Below are 26,546 nucleotides of genomic sequence, written 5' to 3'. Positions count from 1 at the left end.
CTGCCACCAGATGCAGCTTGTCCCTTGCCACATCGCCTGCCACCAGATGCAGCTTGTCCCTCGCCACATCGCCTGGCAACAGATGCAGCTTGTCCCTTTCCACATCGCCTGCCACCAGATGCAGCTTGTCCCTTGCCACATCGCCTGCCACCAGATGCAGCTGGTCCCTTGCCACATCGCCTGCTAGCAGATGCAGCTTGTCCCTTGCCACATCGCCTGCCACCAGATGCAGCTTGTCCCTTGCCACATCGCCTGCCACCAGATGCAGCTTGTCCCTTGCCACATCGCCTGCCACCAGATGCAGCTTGTCCTTCGCCACATCGCCTGCCACCAGATGCAGCTTGTCCCTCGCCACATCGCCTGGCACCAGATGCAGCTTGTCCCTTTCCACATCTCCTGCCACCAGATGCAGCTTGTCCCTTGCCACATCGCCTACCACCAACCACCAGATGCAGCTTGTCCCTCGCCACATCGCCTGCCACCAGATGCAGCTTGTCCCTTGCCACATCGCCTGCCACCAGATGCAGCTTGTCCCTTGCCACATCTCCTGCCACCAGATGCAGCTTGTCCCTTGCCACATCGCCTACCACCAGATGCAGCTTGCCCCTTGCCACATCGCCTGCCACCAGATGCAGCTTGTCCCTCGCCACATCGCCTGCCACCAGATGCAGCTTGTCCCTTGCCACATCTCCTGCCACCAGATGCAACTTGTCCCTTGCCACATCTCCTGCCACCAGATGCAGCTTGTCCCTTGCACCTGCCACCAGATACAGCTTGTCCCTCGCCACATCACCTGCCACCAGATGCAGCTTGTCCCTCGCCACATCACCTGCCACCAGATGCAGCTTGTCCCTCGTCACATCGCCTGCCACCAGATGCAGCTTGTGCCTTGCCACATCGCCTGCCACCAGATGCAGCTTGTCCCTCGCCACATCGCCTGGCAACAGATGCAGCTTGTCCCTTTCCACATCTCCTGCCACCAGATGCAGCTTGTCCCTTGCCACATCGCCTGCCACCAGATGCAGCTTGTCCCTCACCACATCGCCTGCCACCAGATGCAGTTTGTCCCTTGCCACATCGCCTGCCACCAGATGCAGTTTGTCCCTTGCCACATCACCTGCCACCAGATGCAGTTTGTCCCTTGCCACATCGCCTGCCACCAGATACAGCTTGTCCCTTGCCACATCTCCTGCCACCAGATGCAGCTTGTCCCTTGCCACATCTCCTGCCACCAGATGCAGCTTGTCCCTTGCCACATCGCTTGGCTTCAGATGCAGCTTGTCCCTTGCCACATCGCCTGCCACCAGATGCAGCTTGTTCCTTGCCACATCGCCTGCCACCAGATGCAGCTTGTCCCTTGCCACATCGCCTGCCACCAGATGCAGCTTGTCCCTTGCCACATTGCCTGCCACCAGATGCAGCTTGTCCCTTGCCACATCGCCTGCCACCAGATGCAGCTTGTTCCTTGCCACATCGCCTGCCACCAGATGCAGCTTGTCCCTTGCCACATCGCCTGCCACGAGATGCAGCTTGTCCCTTGCCACATCGCCTGCCACCAGATGCCGCTTGTCCCTTGCCACATCGCCTGCCACCAGATGCAGCTGGTCCCTTGCCACATCGCCTGCCAGCAGATGCAGCTTGTCCCTTGCCACATCGCCTGCCACCAGATGCAGCTTGTCCCTTGCCACATCGCCTGCCACCAGATGCAGCTTGTCCCTTGCCACATCGCCTGCCACCAGATGCAGCTTGTCCTTCGCCACATCGCCTGCCACCAGATGCAGCTTGTCCCTCGCCACATCGCCTGGCACCAGATGCAGCTTGTCCCTTTCCACATCTCCTGCCACCAGATGCAGCTTGTCCCTTGCCACATCGCCTACCACCAGATGCAGCTTGTCCCTCGCCACATCGCCTGCCACCAGATGCAGCTTGTCCCTTGCCACATCGCCTGCCACCAGATGCAGCTTGTCCCTTGCCACATCTCCTGCCACCAGATGCAGCTTGTCCCTTGCCACATCGCCTACCACCAGATGCAGCTTGCCCCTTGCCACATCGCCTGCCACCAGATGCAGCTTGTCCCTTACCACATCGCCTGCCACCAGATGCAGCTTGTCCCTCGCCACATCGCCTGCCACCAGATGCAGCTTGTCCCTTGCCACATCTCCTGCCACCAGATGCAACTTGTCCCTTGCCACATCTCCTGCCACCAGATGCAGCTTGTCCCTTGCACCTGCCACCAGATACAGCTTGTCCCTCGCCACATCACCTGCCACCAGATGCAGCTTGTCCCTCGCCACATCGCCTGCCACCAGATGCAGCTTGTCCCTTGCCACATTGCCTGCCACCAGATGCAGCTTGTCCCTCGCCACATCGCCTGGCAACAGATGCAGCTTGTCCCTTTCCACATCTCCTGCCACCAGATGCAGCTTGTCCCTTGCACCTGCCACCAGATGCAGCTTGTCCCTTGCCACATCGCCTGCCACCAGATGCAGCTTGTCCCTCGCCACATCGCCTGCCACCAGATGCAGCTTGTCCCTTGCCACATCGCCTGCCACCAGATGCAGCTTGTCCCTTGCCACATCGCCTGCCACCAGATGCAGCTTGTCCTTCGCCACATCGCCTGCCACCAGATGCAGCTTGTCCCTCGCCACATCGCCTGCCACCAGATGCAGCTTGTCCCTTTCCACATCTCCTGCCACCAGATGCAGCTTGTCCCTTGCCACATCGCCTACCACCAGATGCAGCTTGTCCCTCGCCACATCGCCTGCCACCAGATGCAGCTTGTCCCTTGCCACATCGCCTGCCACCAGATGCAGCTTGTCCCTTGCCACATCTCCTGCCACCAGATGCAGCTTGTCCCTTGCCACATCGCCTACCACCAGATGCAGCTTGCCCCTTGCCACATCGCCTGCCACCAGATGCAGCTTGTCCCTTGCCACATCGCCTGCCACCAGATGCAGCTTGTCCCTTGCCACATTGCCTGCCACCAGATGCAGCTTGTCCCTTGCCACATCGCCTGCCACCAGATGCAGCTTGTCCTTCGCCACATCGCCTGGCAACAGATGCAGCTTGTCCCTTTCCACATCTCCTGCCACCAGATGCAGCTTGTCCCTTGCCACATCGCCTGCCACCAGATGCAGCTTGTCCCTCGCCACATCGCCTGCCACCAGATGCAGCTTGTCCCTTGCCACATCGCCTGCCACCAGATGCAGCTTGTCCCTTGCCACATCGCCTGCCACCAGATGCAGCTTGTCCTTCGCCACATCGCCTGCCACCAGATGCTGCTTGTCCCTCGCCACATCGCCTGGCACCAGATGCAGCTTGTCCCTTTCCACATCTCCTGCCACCAGATGCAGCTTGTCCCTTGCCACATCGCCTACCACCAGATGCAGCTTGTCCCTCGCCACATCGCCTGCCACCAGATGCAGCTTGTCCCTTGCCACATCGCCTGCCACCAGATGCAGCTTGTCCCTTGCCACATCGCCTGCCACCAGATGCAGCTTGTCCCTTGCCACATCGCCCGCCACCAGATGCAGCTTGTCCCTCGCCACATCGCCTACCACCAGATGCAGCTTGCCCCTTGCCACATCGCCTGCCACCAGATGCAGCTTGTCCCTTGCCACATCGCCCGCCACCAGATGCAGCTTGTCCCTCGCCACATCGCCTGCCACCAGATGCAGCTTGTCCCTTGCCACATCTCCTGCCACCAGATGCAACTTGTCCCTTGCCACATCTCCTGCCACCAGATGCAGCTTGTCCCTTGCACCTGCCACCAGATACAGCTTGTCCCTCGCCACATCACCTGCCACCAGATGCAGCTTGTCCCTCGCCACATCGCCTGCCACCAGATGCAGCTTGTCCCTTGCCACATCGCCTGCCACCAGATGCAGCTTGTCCCTCGCCACATCGCCTGGCAACAGATGCAGCTTGTCCCTTGCCACATCGCCTGCCACCAGATGCCGCTTGTCCCTTGCCACATCGCCTGCCACCAGATGCAGCTTGTCCCTCGCCACATCGCCTGCCACCAGATGCAGTTTGTCCCTTGCCACATCGCCTGCCACCAGATGCAGCTTGTCCCTTGCCACATCGCCTGCCACCAGATGCAGCTTGTCCCTTGCCACATCTCCTGCCACCAGATGCAACTTGTCCCTTGCCACATCTCCTGGCACCAGATGCAGCTTGTCCCTTGCACCTGCCACCAGATACAGCTTGTCCCTCGCCACATCACCTGCCACCAGATGCAGCTTGTCCCTCGTCACATCGCCTGCCACCAGATGCAGCTTGTCCCTTGCCACATCGCCTGCCACCAGATGCAGTTTGTCCCTTTCCACATCGCTTACCACCAGATGCAGCTTGTCCCTTTCCACATCGCCTACCACCAGATGCAGCTTGTCCCTTGCCACATCGCCTGCCACCAGATGCAGCTTGTCCCTTGCCACATCGCCTGCCACCAGATGCAGCTTGTCCCTTGCCACATCTCCTGCCACCAGATGCAGCTTGTCCCTTGCCACATCGCCTACCACCAGATGCAGCTTGTCCCTTGCCACATCGCCTGCCACCAGATGCAGCTTGTCCCTTGCCACATCGCCTGCCACCAGATGCAGCTTGTCCCTTGCCACATCTCCTGCCACCAGATGCAACTTGTCCCTTGCCACATCTCCTGGCACCAGATGCAGCTTGTCCCTTGCACCTGCCACCAGATGCAGCTTGTCCCTCGCCACATCACCTGCCACCAGATGCAGCTTGTCCCTCGTCACATCGCCTGCCACCAGATGCAGCTTGTCCCTTGCCACATCTCCTGCCACCAGATGCAACTTGTCCCTTGCCACATCTCCTGGCACCAGATGCAGCTTGTCCCTTGCACCTGCCACCAGATACAGCTTGTCCCTCGCCACATCACCTGCCACCAGATGCAGCTTGTCCCTCGCCACATCGCCTGCCACCAGATGCAGCTTGTCCCTCGCCACATCGCCTGCCACCAGATGCAGCTTGTCCCTTGCCACATCGCCTGCCACCAGATGCAGCTTGTCCCTCGCCACATCGCCTGGCAACAGATGCAGCTTGTCCCTTTCCACATCTCCTGCCACCAGATGCAGCCTTTCCCTTGCCACATCGCCTGCCACCAGATGCAGCTTGTCCCTCGCCACATCGCCTGCCACCAGATGCAGTTTGTCCCTTTCCACATCTCCTGCCACCAGATGCAGCCTTTCCCTTGCCACATCGCCTGCCACCAGATGCAGCTTGTCCCTCGCCACATCGCCTGCCACCAGATGCAGTTTGTCCCTTGCCACATCGCCTGCCACCAGATGCAGTTTGTCCCTTGCCACATCGCCTGCCACCAGATGCAGTTTGTCCCTTGCCACATCGCCTGCCACCAGATGCAGTTTGTCCCTTTCCACATCGCTTACCACCAGATGCAGCTTGTCCCTTTCCACATCGCCTACCACCAGATGCAGCTTGTCCCTTGCCACATCTCCTGGCATCATCTAACCAACAAGACCAGACCTTCTGGAACTTAGAGGGGCATCCTCTATTAGTATAAGTGGCTTTGTACAGAGGCAAATTAGAGGCATCCAAAGGGGCATTGCGGGAGGAGAGACTTGTTTCCAACACATAGTAATTGCCTTATGAGCCTAAAATAACAGGAGGCTGATAAGGGTCCTTTTATCCACCATCGCAGCCAACAATTCCACCGGACCCAGTAAACATTATTGTGGTGCAAGGGGAAAGACAATTTGTGTTGGGCGACCTGTCACTTCCAATACGTCTTGCCAATATTGTACTATAGCCGGAAAGGTCCAAAAGATGTGAAAAGAATTGGTGCGAGCAGTGCCAGCATGCTGGGGAAAGTGAGGTAATCATCTAAATTGGATAATTGTATCCCTAGCTGAGACTAAATGAGAGAAGGGAAAGTCACAGATCTCTTTCATCGTCCAGTCCAGGAATATCCACAGTCCATTTCTGGAGGAATGAAGATCGCTCGGGACTGGTCACCACGAAAAGATATAATTCAGAGGTGGGCTTCTCCATGTCTGGCGCTTTAAAGAGGAGGTAAACCCTGATGGGTTTACTTCCTCTTTCATTCCCTGAAAAGGTAAAGCATAATGGACTACTATGCATCGCATAGTAGTCCATTATCTGTCACTTACCTGACACAGGAGCCAGTGAAGTCACCGCTGTCCCCTTGTGTACGGAGCCTCCGTCTTCTCGGTGGGTCTCGCTGCACCGACGCTGTCATTCGACGGAGCCGCGATGACGTCACTCCCGCGCATGCGCACGGGAGCCGCCACTCGCGGCATTTCGTCGTAGACACCGGTGCCTGTCTTTTTTCAAATATCTCCTAAACCGTGTAGGTTTCGGAGATATTTCTTGGACCTACAGGTAAGCCTTGATGTAGGCTTACCTGTAGGTCAAAGTGGTTTGTAAGGGTTTACAACCACTTTAAGGTCAGGATAGCCTCCAGCTCAGAACATGAGAGGGACAATTGGTGCTCTGAAAATTGACAACTGAAGGCATGGGAAACCTGAAGGTATCTAAAATAATAATGAGAGGGTGAATTAAATTTGGATCTAAGGGTATGTAAGTGTAGTAGGCCAGTGCTTCCAGCTATATGCTTCAAGGTTTTTCTTTTCTTCTTTTTCTTTTTCTTTTATATTTGGATATTTGGATCCCCAAGCCTGGGGATCCGGGAGAGTATAAAAGTGTGGAAGAGAAGGATTCAACCAAAGAGGGGTATGTGGAGATGGGGTAGCAGGGGGAGAGATACGAAGTGTTTATTTCTACCCCCCTTGGGGGCAGTGGAGATGACCCCATCTATAAGGATATACAGTACATACACACCCAGCACAAGGCCGTGTTCACACTACGAGACGTTTCTCAGGTGCTGCAGTTCCTCTGATCTCCACAAGATGGTGATCTCACTTCTACCCAGACAGGAAGTCTCTATGGAAGACAGGAAGTGATGTCAGGTTATAAATAGGCTGTTCCGGGTGAGAGGTGAGTCGAGAAGACTAGAGAGGAGACATTGCTGGCAGCAGAGGAGGTAATAAGATCTTATTTTCTATTTATACCCAGTAATCCCCCCCCCCCCGTCATGTCCGTCCTCTTCCTCCATAGTCACTGTGATGTCTTTTATCTCCAGCAGATGATGATACACACATATATAGTGTGGAGACCTACATTACCCCCTTCAGGGGCAGAACAGTTCCTCACAAACAGGGCCAGAACATTTCCTTCATTTTGGAGATGTGTCGCTGTTCCATCAATTTCACCTTTTCAGTTTATACGATAATACGGAATGGCGGTTTTATTTAGGAGGGGGGGTGGGGGTTGGGTTTACAAAATGTATGATTTGAAGGATAATAACAATTCCTGATGTCTGTGAAGGTCTGGATGGTGACTGTATCATTGTGTGTGTCAGGTTCCTATAAGGTATCAGGATGTCACTGTCTATTTCTCCATGGAGGAGTGGGAGTATTTAGAAGGACACAAGGATCTCTACAAGGACGTCATGATGGACAATCAGCCGCCCCTCACATCACCGGGTAAGAGGAGACTTTATTGTAAAGGAGAGAGCAGTACGGAGGCTCCACCTAGATCCCCCATCATCTGATAAACACATAGAAACAATGTATTCAGTCAGTGTGTGTGTTTCCTACAGATGGATCCAGTAATGGGAACCCACCAGAGAGATGTCCCCGTCCTCTGTATTCACGGGATTCCATACTAAAAGAACACGACTATGCAAAACATCATCAGGTAGATGAGGAACAATTATCGGTAGTTCTGATTTATACACAGCATGTTTGTTACAATGAATATTTTATTATATATTCAGAGTGGAAACCTCGGGGATGATAATATTGTTGTTAAAGAAGAGTATAAAGAGGAGGATGAGGAGTATGGAGTGATGGAGGAGTTTTCTGAAGGACACAAGGATATGATGGAGCCACCAAATACCAGGAACCCACCAGAGAGATGTCCCCGTCCTCTGTATTCCCGGGATTCCACACAGGAAGGTCACACCATCCCCCACCATCATCAGGTAGATGAGGAACAATCACTGATAGTATCATTAGGATTAGAGATGGGCCGAACACCCCCCCTGTTCGGTTCGCAGGAGAACTCCCGCCTGAACAGGGGAAAAGTTTGGCCCCCCCCGAACCACCAACTTCATTCGAGTCTATGGTAGCCGAGTATGAGAAAGAGAGTCCCCATTTTGAAGGCTTAAATGCAAGTTATTGCCCATAGAAAGGGGTTAAGGGGGTCAAGGTACCGCCCTTTGGGGACACGTATCAATGCAAAAAAAATAAAAAATAAATTCTAAAAACAATCGTTTTTAACCACTTCCGCTCCGGAAGGTTTTACCCCCATCCCGACCAGGACATTTTTTGCGATACGCCACTGCGTCCCTTTAACTTACAATTGCGCGGTCCTGCAATGCTGCACCCAAATAGAATTGATGTCCTTTTTTTTTTTCCCCCCACATATAGAGCTTTCTTTTGGTGGTATTTTATCACCTCTGCGGTTATAAGCAAAAAAAGAGCAACAAATTTACAAAAAATTAATAATAATTTTTTACTTTCTGCTATAAAACATCCAATAAAACAAATTTAAAAAATCAAATTTCTTCATCAATTTAGGCCAATATGTATTCTGCTACGTATTTAAAAAAAAAAAAAAAAAATCCCAATAAGTGTATATCGATTTGGTTTGCGTAAAAGTTATAGCGCCTACAAACTTATGGGATAAATTTATGTGCTTTAAATTTTTTTTGTATTTTGTTTTTACTAGTAATAGTGGCGATCAGCGATTTTTAGTGGGACTGCGAGTCTGACACTTTTTGAGCACCATTAATACATAAGGAGGGATATGATCACCATTAGAAATGGGCTGAACACTCCCCCCCAGTTTGGTTAGCGCCAGAACTCTCGAACAGTGTGAAAGTTCAGAGTTGAATAACGAACCCCCATCGAAGTCTATGGGACCCGAACTAGCACAATTAAACGTGCCCAATTTGACTTAGATGCAAGGGTACGTCCTGGGGGTCCGGGTACGTCCTGGGGGACATGTATCAATGAAAAATAGTTTGTAAAAAACATAATTTTTAAAGGTTCAGTGATATTAATCATGCTTAAAGTAAAACAATAAAAATGAAAAATTCCTTTAAATATAGTGCCTGGGGGGGTCCTCTTAGTCTGCCTGTAAAGTGGCGTATATGTACCATGTATAGAACCTGCTGCAGCAAAACTGACATCATTAAAGAAAAATAAAATCCCATTTAAATTCACTCGCGGTTGCTGGCACCCGGCTATTTAAAAAAAGAAAGAAAGAAAAAAAGGTGTGCCCCCCCCCCCCCCCCCCCAGGCCTTACCAGGCCCAAAATTTAAAAAAACAGTGTGGGGTCCCTCCTCAAAATCCATACCAGACCCTTATCTGAGCATGCAGCCTGGCAGACCAGTAAAGGGGGGGGGGGGGGACAAGCAAGCACCCCCCTCCTGAACCATACCAGGCCACATACCCTCAACATGGCAGGGGGTGCTTTGGAGCATGTTGAAGGGGGACAAGGGTCTCTTTCCCCCACAAACCTGGGCTGTGAATGAATGAATGAATGAAATACTTGTATAGCGCACAATGCGAACTGAATGGCCTCTAGGCGCTGGGCTGTGGTTGTTGGGGTCTGCTTATCGCAATCTGGAAGCAAGGGGGGCCTCCAGATCCCAACCCCCCTCATTATACCCCAACCCATTCACCGAAAAAAAGGGTCAAGAATAAATAAAAACCGTAGACAGGTTTTTAACAATTCCTTTATTTAAAAAAACAATGTCCCTTGATGTAGAGCCGTCGCCCACCGCCACCACTGAAACCCCAAAAACGCTCCGTCGTACATGAAGGCTGACTGCCTACTGTTTGGAGGTTCTAATAGGTAAGGGGCGGAGCCAGCCGGCGACCTGTGCCTGGGGGGGTCCCCTTAGTCTGCCTGTAAAGTGGCGTATCTGTACCATGTATAGAACCTGCTGCAGCAAAACTGACAATATTAAAGAAATAAAAATTGTCAAATTTTATTTTCATTTCATAAATTGACTGGTGGCCCCACCCCATTGTGACATCACTGATCGATGCATGCTGGACCTGGTATGGAGGGGGGACCCCATAGCATTTTTTCTTTTCACTTTTTTATTGCCGACAATGCTGACAGCTGATGACTCAACGATTATTAAGGATGCTGCGGTCGGCTTCCTGGCTCCACTCCTTAACAACCAGCTATTCACTGTGTCCTGATTGAAGAAAGCTTTGCCCAATTAGGGCTTAGAATGCTCTGTGTAGCCTGAATTCGGGTGTTCGCCGAATGGGCGAACTGGCGATGTTCGGGGCCAAACCTTTCGCCCAACTCTAAATTGTATCTGTACATTATCTGCATTGTTACCATTGATGTCATTTTTATTATATATTCAGAATGGAAACCTGAGAGATCCTAAAGTTGAGGTTAAAGAAGAGATAAAAGAGGAGGATGATGAGGATGGGGTGATGGAGGAAGAACACAAAGATCTGTACCAGGACACCATGGAGGAGTCATCCAGATACAGGAACCCACCAGAGAGATGTCCCCGTCCTCTGTATTCCCGGAATTCCACACTGGAAGATCACAACTACACAAAACATCATCAGGTAGATGAGGAACAATTATTGGTAGTTAAAATTGTTATAGAAGTGTGTTTGTTACAATGAATGTTTTGTTATATCTCTCAGAATGAAAACCCCAAGGATAATATTGATGTCAAAGAAGAGTATAAAGAGGAGGATGAGGAGTATGGAGTGATGGAGGAGTTTTCAGAAGGACACAAGGATATGATGGAGCCACCAAATACCAGGAACCCACCAGAGAGATGTCCCCGTCCTCTGTATTCCCGGGATTCCACACAGGAAGGTCACACCACCCCCCACTGTTACAAGGTTGGTGAGACGGAGCTTATAAAACAGACTCATGGAGATGATGTGTGGATTTTCTATGTGATGTCACAATAATAAATCTTCTATCTTACAGATGATATTTTCTCTCATTCTCTTGGTTTAGAGTGGAGATCCAATGGATATAGAATTTGAGGTGAAATCAGAAGAAGAAGAGAGGTATGTGAGGGATGATCAGCAGTCTATGGAGGAGGATGGAATAACGGGGACATTTATAGAGGAGGACACTCCTACAGAGATCAGCACAGGTGGGTCATTAACACTAAATACATTCCTCCACCCATACTGCTCACTGATTGGTCCAGAGTAGGGCGGGGGCTGGGTGATATCAGCCTGTAATCCCCTGGTCACTTTCCTGAGCTGTGTTCCCCGTCCTGTATTCCTGGATTTCTCTCCGATAATCTTCCTTCTCTGTGCTGCCGACACAATTTATGTCTCTAGACTGGATTTATGGAGATTCTGGGGATCAGCCGGCAGCAAAATGTTGTATTTCACCATAGGTGTTGCTAAACATAAACCATTTATATTGTACATTACATAGTCCTGACTTCTGCTCTCTCCCCTCCCCCCACTGCTATATATACTCATAATATGTATTCTCTTTTGTTACACCCATTTCCTACCAGCTGGACATTTTATACCTGATGATTTGATTGGAGCACAGACTTTTACATGTTGATAATTGTCACGGTACTACTTACAGCGAACCCTCAGGCGAGCAGGTGACACGGGATCCCCCAGGGCGTGGAATCTAAGAGTCAGCCGGTGTTCTGCCAGGGACCTTCTCACAAAAGTTTGGACTTAGCTGCGTGCTGACCCCAGGTCACGACCCCCGGGTTCACCCTGCTCGCTAGGGGAAGTACCAGAAGACACTGTAGACAAGGTTGGATGGATGAAGCAAGGAAAGCCAGGTAGTGAGCCAAGGTCAGGGCGGGCTGCAGACAACGTAATCAGAACAAGCCGGGTCGGTACACAGAAGATCAGTTCACGAGAAGTCAGGTAAAACAGGTTACACAGGGGAGCTTCAGAAACAAACGTTGCTCAAGCAATGGTAGCTAGTTAGGAAGGGATTTAAATAGAGAAGCACATGAGGGGCTGGACAGGAAGTAGCAGGAAGGAAACATATATTAGGCAACAGGTGAAGGGCGGCGACACCCATAGCTGGAGAGAGCACAGAACTGAACACCAGACAGTGGACAACAGATACCAGCCGACCCACTGCAGTAAAGGTGAGACACAGATCAGCTCCGCAGCTGATCAGTGACAGTAAAAGTGGTCAGCCTTCGCGCCGCTAAGTGGTAATAAGTGACTAAAGTGGAACAAAATCCAAAATCAGATATAATGAAACACAGATGCTGTGAAAAAGAGCCTGAGTGATATAAAGTGCAAATGCTAACTAAAAAATGCAGCAGGACAAAATAGTGAGCACAAACTATCAAATAATGAATATAAAGGGGTGGGTCCTGCGCAAATCGTGCCACTCAAATAAAATACACAAATTCAAAATAATATAAATATGTGCATACATACAATGCCGTGAAAAAAATATAGTCCAAAAAACAGCACGCATAAAAATATATAAAAAATATATAAAAAAATGGAAAAAAGGTTTAATGATAGAACAATAATAAAATGTCCGCTACTCAAGGCTCCCAGAACTCTCACCTTTAAACGAAGTGAATAAGCAAATCAAACAAACTCCAGGATTCTCTTATTTCATTCATAAATAATAAATAATAGCCATCAGGAAATCCAAAGGAGGGATGCAATGATACAATTCCGCCACTAGAGGGCCAGTCCCAGCTTCCAGAACAGGTGAAATGGATCTTCACTTCTATTTCACAGTGTATGGCTCAAAATAAGAGAGAGGAGGGGGAGAGAGAGAAACAGGAGACTTCCATAGTGTAGTAGTTTAAAAAACGGCAGGTAGATTTATTAAAAAGCAGTAAAGACTCTCACATTTTAATTGCAAAAACAAGCACAATCAGGAAGAGGGTATAATGACAACTTCCTCCCGCCTTACTCTACTTCCGGTTCGTCCTCTGGCCAATCCCTACGCGTTACGTCATGTGACTTCTTCATGGGGATCCCCATGAAGAAGTCACATGACGTAACGCGTAGGGATTGGCCAGAGGACGAACCGGAAGTAGAGTAAGGCGGGAGGAAGTTGTCATTATACCCTCTTCCTGATTGTGCTTGTTTTTGCAATTAAAATGTGAGAGTCTTTACTGCTTTTTAATAAATCTACCTGCCGTTTTTTAAACTACTACACTATGGAAGTCTCCTGTTTCTCTCTCTCCCCCTCCTCTCTCTTATTTTGAGCCATACACTGTGAAATAGAAGTGAAGATCCATTTCACCTGTTCTGGAAGCTGGGACTGGCCCTCTAGTGGCGGAATTGTATCATTGCATCCCTCCTTTGGATTTCCTGATGGCTATTATTTATTATTTATGAATGAAATAAGAGAATCCTGGAGTTTGTTTGATTTGCTTATTCACTTCGTTTAAAGGTGAGAGTTCTGGGAGCCTTGAGTAGCGGACATTTTATTATTGTTCTATCATTAAACCTTTTTTCCATTTTTTTATATATTTTTTATATATTTTTATGCGTGCTGTTTTTTGGACTATATTTTTTTCACGGCATTGTATGTATGCACATATTTATATTATTTTGAATTTGTGTATTTTATTTGAGTGGCACGATTTGCGCAGGACCCACCCCTTTATGATCAGTGACAGTACCCCCCCTCTTACGAGGCCTCCCTACACGTCTGGGGGCTGGCTTGGAGGGAAATTTCTGATGGAAACTGGTCACCAGACGTGGGGCACAGACATCAGTGGCAGTGACCCAAGACCTCTCCTCCGGACCATAGCCCTTCCGATCAATGAGATAGAATAACTTTCCCCCGGGAGTACTTGGAGTCCAATATTACTTTAATCTCATACTGATCCATGGTATCACCCACAGGAGCGGGGTGAGAAGAAGGGCGAGAGAAGCAATTGAGGACCAGTGGCCTGAGCAGGGAGACATGGAAGGTGTTGGGTATCCTGAGATGAGAGGGTAGACGGAGCTTGAAAGCCACTGGATTGATCTGGCGGAGAATAGGAAATGGACCAATGAAGCGAGGGGCAAATTTCATCGAGGGTACCCGGAGTCGGATGTGCTTGGTAGAGAGCCAAACTCTATCGCCAGGCAGGAACTTAGGAGCCGGACGGCGATGACGATCTGCTGCTGTTTTATGCTTGGAAACAGCTAGATGAAGATTCTCCGAGACTTCTTTCCAGATTGAGTTGAAGGACCTTTGGGTCTCGGCTGCTGCTGGTACCACAGGAGAAATGGGAACAGGAAAGGGAACAGAAGGATGCTGCCCATAAACTGTGAAGAAAGGAGCTTTCCCAGAACTGGCATTGGCGTGATGGTTTAAGGCAAACTCTGCCCAGGGCAAAAGGTCCACCCAGTCATCTTGGTGGGCTGAAATGAAGGCACGGAGAAAACGTTCTACATTTCGATTGACACGTTCCGTTTGCCCATTGGACTGGGGATGAAAGGCAGATGAAAAATCCAATTTAATCCCAAAGGAGCTGGCCAAGGCTCTCCAAAACCGGGCAGTAAATTGAACTCCTCTGTCAGAGACGATATGGGAAGGCATCCCATGAAGACGAAAGATCTCCTTAATGAAAGTTGTGGCAAGACTGGGAGCAGAAGGTAGGCCTGGGAGAGGAATCAAGTGACACATTTTTGGAGAACCGATCCACCACTACCCAGATGACTGTAGAACCTGTTGAGGGAGGCAGATCTGATATAAAGTCCATGGCAATACAACGCCAAGGTACATCGGGCACTGGTAAGGGCAAAAGCAACCCAGCAGGGGCGGACGTGGAAGATTTGGAAAGTACACAAACCGAACAAGCTTGAACGTATTCCTTGACATCCTTATGAAGAGAAGGCCACCAATAATGACGCTGAAGAAGGTCACAAGTACGAGGAATGCCAGGATGTCCAGAGAACTTGGAGTCATGTGCCCAAGCAAGGAGTTTGGGACGAAGTGCAGGGGCAACAAAAGTTTTACCAGGAGGAGGCTGCGTAGACTGGAGCTGAGTGATGGCTAGAATACGATGCGGAGGAATGATGGGACCAGGATCTAGGTGATTCTCAGAATCATTGACATCAAACGACCTGGACAAGGCATCGGCTCGAAGGTTCTTGGCACCAGGATGGAAAGTAATGTTAAAATTGAAGCGGGCGAAAAAGAGGGCCCAGCGAGCTTGACGTGGGTTCAAGCGTTTTGCGGAATGTAAATACTGCAGATTTTTATGATCAGTATAGATGGTAATACAATGGGGAGAACCCTCTAGAAGATGTCGCCATTCTTGAAGAGCTAGTTTAATGGCGAAGTAGCTCACGGTCCCCAATGGTATCGTTTTTCTCAGCATCAGAAAACTTCTTGGAAAAGAATCCACAAGGCTGAGACTTGCCCTGCTGAGCTTGGAGTAGGACGGCACCGACTCCTACAGAAGAGGCATCAACCTCCAAAGAAAAGGGTTTAGTAATGTCCGGGCGTAGAAGAATAGCGGCAGAGAGGAAGGCTGCCTTGAGTTTGCGGAAAGCTTCAATGGCTTCAGGGGACCAGAGCCGAGCATTTACACCTTTTACGTGTGAGCGATGTAATCGGAGCCACCAAGGTGGAGTAGTTACGAATGAATTGGCGGTAGTAATTGGTGAAGCCCAAAAAGCGTTGAGTGGCTTTAAGACCAGAGGGCTGAGGCCACTCGGAGATGGCCCGAAGTTTGGCTGGGTCCATGAGGAGACCTTGTGATGAGATTATATAGCCCAGGAATAGAACTTGTGTTTGTTCAAATAAACACTTCTCCAATTTAGCATATAGACAATTGTCCCGTAGGCGCTTTAGCACAGTTTTTACATGAAAACGATGGGTAGGTAAGTCTGGCGAGAAAATTAGAATATCATCCAGATATACGATAACACAGACATACAGAAGGTTGCGAAAGATCTCGTTAACAAAATTTTGGAAGACCGCTGGGGCATTGCATAAGCCGAAGGGCATCACCAGATACCTATGTCCATCCCTGGTGTTAAAGGCGGTCATCCATTCGTCTCCTTCCCGGATTCATATTAAATTGTAGGCCCCTCTAAGCCCCTGTACACAGGGTCGGAGATTTCAACACCCAAATCCGTCTGATTTTCTCCGTCGGATCTTGTCTGAAACTGTTGCATACACACGGTCGGGCTAAGTTGTCGAAAAATCCGATCTTTCAGAACGTGAAGATGTAATTTCGTTACGATGGGACTACGTTCAGGCTAGTAGCCAATAGCTTTGATGTAGGAATTTGATCTGAGCATGCGTGGCACTTTGTCCGATCAAAATTCGCTACACATGATCGGAGTATGTCCGACCGGCCCAGTTGGTCGGGAAATATTTCCAACATGTTGGAAAATTGGGTCGGACGGATATTCCGACGGAAACAGTCCGATGCATACCACACACAGTCGGATTATCCGACGACGCGGTCTGATAGGACACATTCCGACGGATTCTCCGACCGTGTGTACAAGGGCTAAGATCCAATTTAGTAAAGATATGAGAACCTCGCAGTCTGTCAAAGAGTTCAGAAATTAAAGGAAGGGGGTATCGGTTCTTCGCAGTGATGGCGTTAAGACCCCTGCAGTCGATGCATGGACAGAGTGAACCATCTTTTTTCGCTACAAAGAAGAACCCAGCTCCGGCAGGTGAGTTAGCCCCTGTACACACGGTCGGAGATTTCTACAACCAAATCCGTCGGATTTTGCCCATCGGATTTTGTCCGAAACTGTTGCATACACACGGTCGGACTAAGTTGTCGAAAAATCCGATCATTCAGAACGTGATGACGTAATTTCGTTACGATGGGACTACATTCAGGCTAGTAGCCAATAGCTTTGGTGTAGGAATTTGATCTGAGCATGCGTGGCACTTGGTCCGATCAAAATTCTCTACACATGATCGGAGTATGTCCGATCGGCCCAGTTGGTCGGAAAATATTTCCAACAAGTTGGAAAATTGGGTCCGACGGATATTCCGACGGAATCAGTCCGATGCAGACCACACACAGTCGGATTATCCGACAACACGGTCCGATAGGACACATTCCGACGGATTCTCCGACCGTGTGTACAAGGGTTTAGATTTCCTGATGAAACCCTTTTGTAGGTTTTCCCGAATGTATTCAGACATGGCTTGTGTCTCGGGGATAGATAGAGGGTAGACTCGGCCACGGGGAGGAGCGGTCCCAGGTAAAAGCTCAATGCAGCAGTCAAAGTCTCTATGAGGAGGAAGGCGATCGGCGGCCTTTTTGCAGAAAACATCTCGGAAGGACTGATATTGGGCAGGCAACATGGGAGTTGTGGAGGTCTCAGCAAGAGGAATGGAAGGAGGAGGTAGCACCTTGGAAATACATTGTTGTTGGCATGGAGGGCTCCAAGCCAATACTTGTCCAGAATTCCAGTCCAGATGTGGGGAGTGTTTCTGCAACCATGGAAGGCCCAGGATGATGGGACTGGAGGATTTAGGCTATATTAGGAAAGAGATCTTCTCACTATGCAAAGCCCCAATGCTTAACTCTATAGGAGAGGTTTTAAACTGGATTGGACCCATAGGCAACAAGGAGCCGTCTACTGCGGTCACGGAGAGGGGTATAGCCAAGGCAACAAAGGCGATACCCAACTCGGAAGCTAAAGATTGTTCAATGAAATTCCCGGCAGCACCAGAATCCACGTATGCAGAGAGTTGATAGGCATTCTGAGCCCAGCGGTTAGCCACGGGGAGGGTGAAACCAGGAAAATTAACGGATCGGTCTAGATCACCTCCCTCCGAGTGAGCTAGACCCTGGAGTTTTCCCGGACGGACTGGACAGGAGTTCAAAAGATGTCCTTTATCGCCACAGTACACAGGCACAAACCCAGTCCCATGCGTCGGCCAAGCTCCTCGGGAGTGAGGCGGGTTCGCCCAAGCTGCATAGGTTCTTCCAACACGTGAGAGGTCGAAGACGGAGAGGATTGCACCGATCTATGGACTACCTGTGCTGGACGGCCAGCAGGGGGGATGACTGGATCTGGATTTCTCCAGAGCCCGCTCCTGGAAGCGAACGTCAATTTGAATGCTCAATGCGATTAAGTCCATCCAATGCGGTGGGAATGGCGCGTCCAGCGAGTTCATCCTTGACACGGTCAGATAAACCTTGCCAGAAGGTAGCAGTAAGGGCCTCATTATTCCATTGGAGTTCAGCGGCCAGCGTACGGAATCGAACTGCGTATTGGCCGACTGTCATTTCTTGCTGACGAAGACGAAGGAGGGCCCCAGCAGACGAAGACGCTCTGCCGGGCTCATCAAAAGTTTTCCCGAAATGCATCCAAAAAGAGCTGGAGGTCAGAGGTGATAGGAGCGTGTGATTCCTAGAGTGGAGAGGCCCAAGCTAAGGCATCATCGGAGAGGAGAGAGATGATGTATGCGACTTTGGTGCGATCAGTAGGAAAATGGTGGCTGGAAAGTTCGAAGGGGATGGAACACTGATTGATGAAGCCCCGACAAGCCTTAGGATCACCGGAGAACCGAGGTGGCGACGGCAGATGCAGGCAGGGATTGCCAGGTGCAGCAGGTAAAACCGGAGGAACAGAAGCAGGAGCCGGAACGGGAGGAGCTGAAGTTGCAGCGAGTTGCAGACGATCAAGACGAGAGGCAAGATCCTGGAGAACCAGCATTATTTGCTCTTGATTAGCTTGCTGGGAGTTAAGTCTCTGAACTAGATGTTGCATTGGATCCTCGGTCAATGGCCGATTCTCAGAGACGCTCATGGCTTGAGCAAACTGTCACGGTACTACTTACAGCAAACCCTCGGGCGAGCAGGTGACACGGGATCCCCCAGGGCGTGGAATCTAAGAGTCAGCCGGTGTTCTGCCAGGGACCCTCTCACGAAGGTTTGGACTTAGCTGCGTGCTGACCCCAGGTCACGACCCCCCGGTTCACCCTGCTCGCTAGGGAAGTACCAGAAGACACTGTAGACAAGGATGGATGGATAAAGCAAAGGAAAGCCAGGTAGTGAGCCAAGGTCAGGGCGGGCTGCAGACAACGTAATCAAAACAAGCCGGGTCGGTACACAGAAGATCAGATCACGAGAGGTCAGGTAAAACAGGTTACACAGGGGAGCTTCAGAAACAAACGTTGCTCAAGCAATGGTAGCTAGTTAGGAAGGGATTTAAATAGAGAAGCACATGAGGGGCTGGACAGGAAGTAGCAGGAAGGAAACATATATCAGGCAACAGGTGAAGGGCGGCGACACCCATAGCTGGAGAGTGCACAGAGCTGAACACCTGTCAGTGGACAACAGATACCAGCCGACCCACTGCAGTAAAGGTGAGACACAGATCAGCTCCGCAGCTGATCTGTGACAATAATAACATTGGAACCTTAAACAGAAAGTGATAATGAGGGAGGAGTCAGTAACCCAATGATGGGGGGTCCTCAGGATCAGCCTGGTCTTTATCTTGGTTGGTTTAGGGGAACCAATCAGCTCATGTCTAGTAATAATCTTTGTATTTCTATTTTAGTAGATGGACGGGAGATGAGGAAAACCTCAGAGGATTGTCTCACTTTGTCTCCAGACTGTAAAGTAGAAGATGAGGACATCACACAGTATAGTCCAGGAGAAAACCCGACTACCTCAAATGTCCATCCGGCACCACACAGTGTAGATGGACCATCGTATTCCTCTTATCCCAAGGAACCTCAGACTGTGCGGGACGGTGCCGGACCATCGTATTCCTCTTATCCCGAGGAACCTCAGACTGTGCGGGACGGTGTCGGACCATCGTATTCCTCTTATCCCGAGGAACCTCAGACTGTGCGGGACGGTGTCGGACCATCGTATTCCTCTTATCCTGAGGAACCTCAGACTGTGCGGGACGGTGCCGGACCATCGTATTCCTCTTATCCCGAGGAACCTCAGACTGTGCGGGACGGTGTCGGACCATCGTATTCCTCTTATCCCGAGGACCCTCAGACTGTGCGGGACGGTGCCGGACCATCGTATTCCTCTTATCCCGAGGAACCTCAGACTGTGCGGGACGGTGCCGGACCACCGTATTCCTCTTATCCCGAGGAACCTCAGACTGTGCGGGACGGTGCCGGACCATCGTATTCCTCTTATCCCGAGGAACCTCAGACTGTGCGGGACGGTGTCGGACCATCGTATTCCTCTTATCCCGAGGACCCTCAGACTGTGCGGGACGGTGCCGGACCATCGTATTCCTCTTATCCTGAGGAACCTCAGACTGTGCGGGACGGTGCCGGACCATCGTATTCCTCTTATCCCGAGGAACCTCAGACTGTGCGGGACGGTGCCGGACCACCGTATTCCTCTTATCCCGAGGAACCTCAGACTGTGCGGGACGGTGCCGGACCATCGTATTCCTCTTATCCTGAGGAACCTCAGACTGTGCGGGACGGTGCCGGACCATCGTATTCCTCTTATCCTGAGGAACCTCAGACTGTGCGGGACGGTGCCGGACCATCGTATTCCTCTTATCCCGAGGAACCTCAGACTGTGCGGGACGGTGCCGGACCACCGTATTCCTCTTATCCTGAGGAACCTCAGACTGTGCGGGACAGTGCCGCCCTTCCAACACATAAGAGGCTTCCCTGTACTAAGTGTGGAAAGTGTTTCCATTCTAAATACTATCTTAATGTGCATAAAAGATCTCACACAGGAGAGAAGCCATATTCCTGTCCTGAGTGCGGGAAGGGTTTCAGTTTTAAAATCGGTCTTAATATTCATATAAAATCTCACACAGGGGAGAAGCTGTATTCCTGTCTTGAGTGCGGGAAAGGTTTTTCAAAGAAGTCTCGTCTTTCCCAGCATCAGAGATTTCACACGGGGCAAAAAACATATTTCTGTTCCGAGTGTGGAAAATGTTTTTCACAGAAGTCTCACCTTTTTAGACATCAGAGATCTCACACGGGGGAAAAACCATATTTTTGTTCTGAGTGCGGGAATTTTTTTTCCATGAAATCCGATCTCACCAGACACCAAAGGTCTCACACAGGGGAGAAGCCGTATTCTTGTCCTGAGTGCGGCAAACATTTCACAGAAAGAAGCACCCTTAATATCCATAAAAGAACTCACACGGGGGAGAAGCCCTATTCCTGTTCTGGGTGCGGAAAATGTTTTTCACAGAAGTCCAGTCTTTACACACATCAGAGACGTTTGTTCGGGAAATGTGTTCTAGAGAGATCAGATCTTGTCAGACATGGGAAATCTCACAGGGAAAAGAAGCCCTATTCCTGTCCTGAATGTGGGAAATGTTTTACACAGAAGTCCAGTCTTAGCTGTCATCAGAGATCTCACACGGGGGAGAAACCGTATTCCTGCCTTGAGTGCGGGAAATGTTTTGCTCAGAAGTCCAATCTTTCCGTACATCAGAGAACTCACACGGGGGAGAAACCTTATTCCTGCCTTGAGTGCGGGAAATGTTTTTCACAGAAGTCCTATCTTTCCGTACATCAAAGATGTCACACAGGAGAGAAGCCGTATTCCTGTCCTGTGTGCGGGAAATGTTGTTCACAGAAATCCAGTCTTTTGAACCATCAGATAAATTCCTGCGGGAAAAGTTTTGCAGAGAAATCAGAGCTTGTCACACATCGGAGATCTCACACGGGGGAGAAGCCGTATTCCTGTCCTGAGTGCGGGAAATGTTATTCACAGAAGTGCAATCTTCAAAAACATCAGAAATTGCACACGATGGAGAAGCAACTTTTCTGTAATGAGTGCGGGATTTGTTTTTCAAAGAAGTCCGATCTGTACAGACACCAGAGACTGCACATGGTGGTGAAGTCATTTTCCTGTCCTGAGTGAGGAAAATGTTCCTCGCTGAAGTCCGGTCTTCCTGTACATCAGGTGGTCCCACACAACCCTGGAGGTGTATTAGTGAGTGCGGGAAATGTCTTGTATATGAATGTTGCTGGACATGTGGGGAAGAAGCACCCCCTGATATACACCTCAGATATACTCCATGGCTGATCTTCATCATGGAAGAAACAGTTGATAAGGAGATCAGAGATCACCAAAGACATGGATGAAGTGTTGTACCGTGTCGGCCATTGATAGCAGGAGAAAAATAAAAATGGAGTCATTACCTCTCATTGGCTGAGTACATTTTGTGGTGTAAACTCTTGCATGACGTCTGTTTTTTCAAGTCGTCCTTTGCGACGAAACACGTAAACCCACCACTTAAAAAGTGGTCCTCTAGGCCTTTTAAAATAAAAAATGGAGTCCTTACCTCTCATTGGCTGAGTACATTCTGTGGTATGGAGACTTAGAGGTCTATTATGAATAAGAAAATAAATAGTTAATGGAATGCGGCACAGGTCTGCCCAGCCGTGACGAATATTGTCCATATTTTATATAACTCAGTGATTTCCTATGATCATTGCCTCCATCTAGTGTCCATAATTCGGTATCACAATGTAGAGTCCCCCCTGGGTCTACTGAAGGTGAGTGTCATCTCTTGAGGCAGGGGGCGAGCTAGCATGTACCCCCGGGCTGAGTCCATGGTTATAATGGGGAGTTTTGAACAAAAATTGGGCGCCAGTCACTTATGATCTTTTCAAAGCTTTAACCACTTTCGGACCGGGCCTATTTTTTTAACTTGCTGTTTACAAGTTAAAATCATTTATTTTTTTGGCTAGAAAATTACTTAGAACCCCCAAACATTATATGTTTTTTTTTTCCAGACATCCTAGAAAATAAAATGGCGGTCGTTGCAATACTTTATGTCACACCTTATTCGCGCAGCGGTTTTACAAACGCAATTTTGTTTGAAAAAAATACACTTTTTGGAATAAAAAAAAACAGTAAAATTTGCCCAATTTGATTTTTATATTGTGAAAGATGATGTTACGCCGAGTAAATTGATACCCAACACGTCACGCTTCAAAATTTGCGCTCCGCTCGTGGAACGGCGACAAACTTTGACGCTTAAAAATCTTCATAGGCGACGTTTAATAGACTTCACATCTTACATTTACACTTAAATGCAATAAAAAAATGTAAAAAATTTCCCTTTCAGGCCATTGGGCGGAAGTGACGTTTGATGTCACTTCCGTCATCCAATGGCATAGAGTCGAGTTGGGGGGGGGGGGGGGCCATCATTCCCTCACTTAACTTAGTGCCTCTGAGGAGAAAGGATCGGATTGTCTCTGCCGCTACCAACAGCTATCCGGTAAGCGTCTGAGACGACCGAAACGTGGCGGGAGGGGGGGTGGGCACCTCTCCCGCCGCCGATAAAAGTGATCTTGCGGCGTATCCGCCACTGAGACCACTTTTATTTTAGTGGACCGCCCGACATTTAAGAAAATACCGGGATCGTGGCAGCTATCTGCTGCCATAACCCCCGGTATTTGACGTCAAAGTACTGGCGTATATATAGACGGCGGGCGGTCCTGAAGTCGTTAATGGAGAACGTGGAAGGAAGTAGTAGGAGAAAGGGTTGGGGGTCTCCCGATACCAGCAGCAGATCACTTATGGACTCCTTGGATCCAGAAAAAGTACAGCTTCGCATTAGTAGAACCTTTAAGCCGACCCGGCGATACTTCAAGCAGGTTTTCAGATGTAGAACAAAATTCGGCTTCACAGTGTTGGAAACTATAAGCCGACCCGTCGACACTGTAAGCAGGTTTTAGATGTAGGCGCCTCCTTCAAACGAGTCACCAGGCCCTTCCCGAAGACCAGCCTGCATCCTGGCTCTCTCCACCATGGGTCCTCCCCCTAGATCTTCTCTATTTGGTTTGGTTTCCTCTACCCTGGACAATACAGCCTAAGGACCACCTCCAGGATTAGTAGGCCCCAGACAGGCTTCTAGGCCTACTTGCAGAGCTCACTTCAGCAGCACATCCCCAGGCCAGGAGGGCCTGAGGCAAGAGATTGAGCACATGGCCCAGCCCAAATATATATATATATATCCTCTCCCAGAACGCACCACTGGTCAAGGACCTCCTACTGGGCTGACTGGAAGAAAAATGAATATTGATTATTGAATATTCAGCTCGGTTGAATATAACTCAACCTAGTTGTACTTCTCATAGTGGCCTGTGGCACCAGTGACTCCAACTGGCGACAGTGAGAAACGTACAACCTAATTGAGTTTAGGGAAAGACCAGATAAGCTGTACAATCAATCTGAGATGCCTACAGCCCCAGCCCGAAACTACATTTATATTATAACCCCAGTTCCGGACCAGGGGGCTACAACAATCCTTTTATAGATGGAGGAATTTCAGGAAAAATACTTCATTATGGCCACTAGATGGAGCTGACAATCATAGGAGATAACTCTGCTAATTACAATACGGCCAGAATTGATCGCATTTGGGCTAAAGCTTGTCACAGTCGTCCAACAAATCTTCTGTACATTGACCCCTTGGTTCCCGTCATCGGGCATGGTTTCCTACAAGTCCCGGAGATATTCTACCCATACACTTATGACTACAGTAGATATCGAAGAACATAAACCAACCACTGATTCAAAACCAAAAAACTGAATTTGGACGTTCGTGCAATCTACATTTCGTATGTAGGCGCCCGTGACATGGCGTTTATGTTCATGGGGACTAAAAAATTTGGAGGGGGGGGGTAACTTTAATGTTTGCTTTATTTTACGTCACCCGGGGGGGAGAGACAGAGCCGAGGGGTCACATGATCGCATTGTAATATAAAATGAAATAGTTCAACTTACCACCATAATGCAGAATCAGTGGGAGTCCTGAGCGTGTCCCTTGCCACATCGCCTGCCACCAGATGCAGCTTGTCCCTTGCCACATCGCCTGCCACCAGATGCAGCTTGTCCCTCGCCACATCGCCTGCCACCAGATGCAGCTTGTCCCTTGCCACATCGCCTGCCACCAGATGCAGCTTGTCCCTTGCCACATCGCCTGCCACCAGATGCAGCTTGTCCCTTGCCACATCGCCTGCCACCAGATGCAGCTTGTCCCTTGCCACATCGCCTGCCACCAGATGCAGCTTGTCCCTCGCCACATCGCCTGCCACCAGATGCAGCTTGTCCCTCGCCACATCGCCTGCCACCAGATGCAGCTTGTCCCTCGCCACATCGCCTGCCACCAGATGCAGCTTGTCCCTTGCCACATCGCCTGCCACCAGATGCAGCTTGTCCCTTTCCACATCGCCTGCCACCAGATGAAGCTTGTTCCTCACCACATCTCCTGCCACCATATGCAGCTTGTCCCTCGCCACATCGCCTGCCACCAGATGCAGCTTGTCCCTTTCCACATCGCCTGCCACCAGATGCAGTTTGTCCCTCGCCACATCTCCTGCCACCATATGCAGCTTGTCCCTCGCCACATCGCCTGCCACCAGATGCAGCTTGTCCCTTGCCACATCGCCTGCCACCAGATGCAGCTTGTCCCTCGCCACATCGCCTGCCACCAGATGCAGCTTGTCCCTCGCCACATCGCTTACCACCAGATGCAGCTTGTCCCTTGCTACATCTCCTGCCACCAGATGCAGCTTGTCCCTTGCCACATCTCCTGCCACCAGATGCAGCTTGTCCCTTGCCACATCGCCTGCCACCAGATGCAGCTTGTCCCTTGCCACATCTCCTGCCACCAGATGCAGCTTGTCCCTTGCCACATCGCCTGCCACCAGATGCAGCTTGTCCCTTGCCACATCTCCTGCCACCAGATGCAGCTTGTCCCTTGCCACATCGCCTACCACCAGATGCAGCTTGTCCCTTGCCACATCGCCTGCCACCAGATGCAGCTTGTCCCTTGCCACATCGCCTGCCACCAGATGCAGCTTGTCCCTTGCCACATCTCCTGCCACCAGATGCAACTTGTCCCTTGCCACATCTCCTGGCACCAGATGCAGCTTGTCCCTTGCCACATCGCCTGCCACCAGATACAGCTTGTCCCTCGCCACATCACCTGCCACCAGATGCAGCTTGTCCCTCGCCACATCGCCTGCCACCAGATGCAGCTTGTCCCTCGCCACATCGCCTGCCACCAGATGCAGCTTGTCCCTCGCCACATCGCCTGGCAACAGATGCAGCTTGTCCCTTGCCACATTGCCTGCCACCAGATGCAGCTTGTCCCTTGCCACATCGCCTGCCACCAGATGCAGTTTGTCCCTTGCCACATCGCCTGCCACCAGATGCAGCTTGTCCCTTGCCACATCGCCTGCCACCAGATGCAGTTTGTCCCTTGCCACATCGCCTGCCACCAGATACAGCTTGTCCCTTGCCACATCTCCTGCCACCAGATGCAACTTGTCCCTTGCCACATCTCCTGGCACCAGATGCAGCTTGTCCCTTGCCACATCGCCTGGCACCAGATGCAGCTTGTCCCTTGCCACATCGCCTGGCACCAGATGCAGCTTGTCCCTTGCCACATCGCCTGGCACCAGATGCAGCTTGTCACTTGCCACATTGCCTGCCACCAGATGCAGCTTGTCCCTTTCCACATCGCCTGCCACCAGATGCAGCTTGTCCCTTGCCACATCGCCTGCCACCAGATGCAGCTTG

General features: G+C 50.2%; 2 protein-coding genes across 2 annotated transcripts in view; both read left to right on the top strand.

The window, feature by feature from the left end:
* LOC143955438 (uncharacterized) overlaps positions 1 to 22,156 on the top strand; it is a 56,594-nt gene extending 34,438 nt beyond the window's left edge. Inside the window, exons 2-3 of the mRNA XM_077465485.1 lie at positions 13,933 to 13,939; positions 19,431 to 22,156. Of these exons, the coding sequence (XP_077321611.1) occupies positions 13,933 to 13,939; positions 19,431 to 21,869 (2,446 nt within the window). The 3' untranslated portion in view covers positions 21,870 to 22,156. The remainder of the gene's footprint in view (positions 1 to 13,932; positions 13,940 to 19,430) is intronic.
* Positions 6,338 to 12,415, top strand: LOC143955840 (uncharacterized). The gene is made up of 6 exons (XM_077465959.1): positions 6,338 to 7,541; positions 7,658 to 7,755; positions 7,835 to 8,041; positions 10,453 to 10,665; positions 10,747 to 10,950; positions 11,072 to 12,415. The coding sequence occupies exons 1-6, from the start codon at positions 7,457 to 7,459 to the stop codon at positions 11,273 to 11,275; spliced, it is 1,011 nt and encodes a 336-aa protein (XP_077322085.1). The 5' UTR covers positions 6,338 to 7,456; the 3' UTR covers positions 11,276 to 12,415.
* Positions 22,157 to 26,546: the final 4,390 nt, after the last annotated feature.

The sequence above is a fragment of the Lithobates pipiens genome, unplaced genomic scaffold (assembly GCF_037356315.1).
Source record: "Lithobates pipiens isolate NorthernLeopardFrog02 unplaced genomic scaffold, aLitPip1_a1.2 Scaffold_35, whole genome shotgun sequence".
NCBI lineage: Eukaryota > Metazoa > Chordata > Amphibia > Anura > Ranidae > Lithobates > Lithobates pipiens.
The sequence above is the reverse complement of the archived record's forward strand: the minus strand, read 5'-3'. Positions and strand labels throughout refer to the sequence as shown.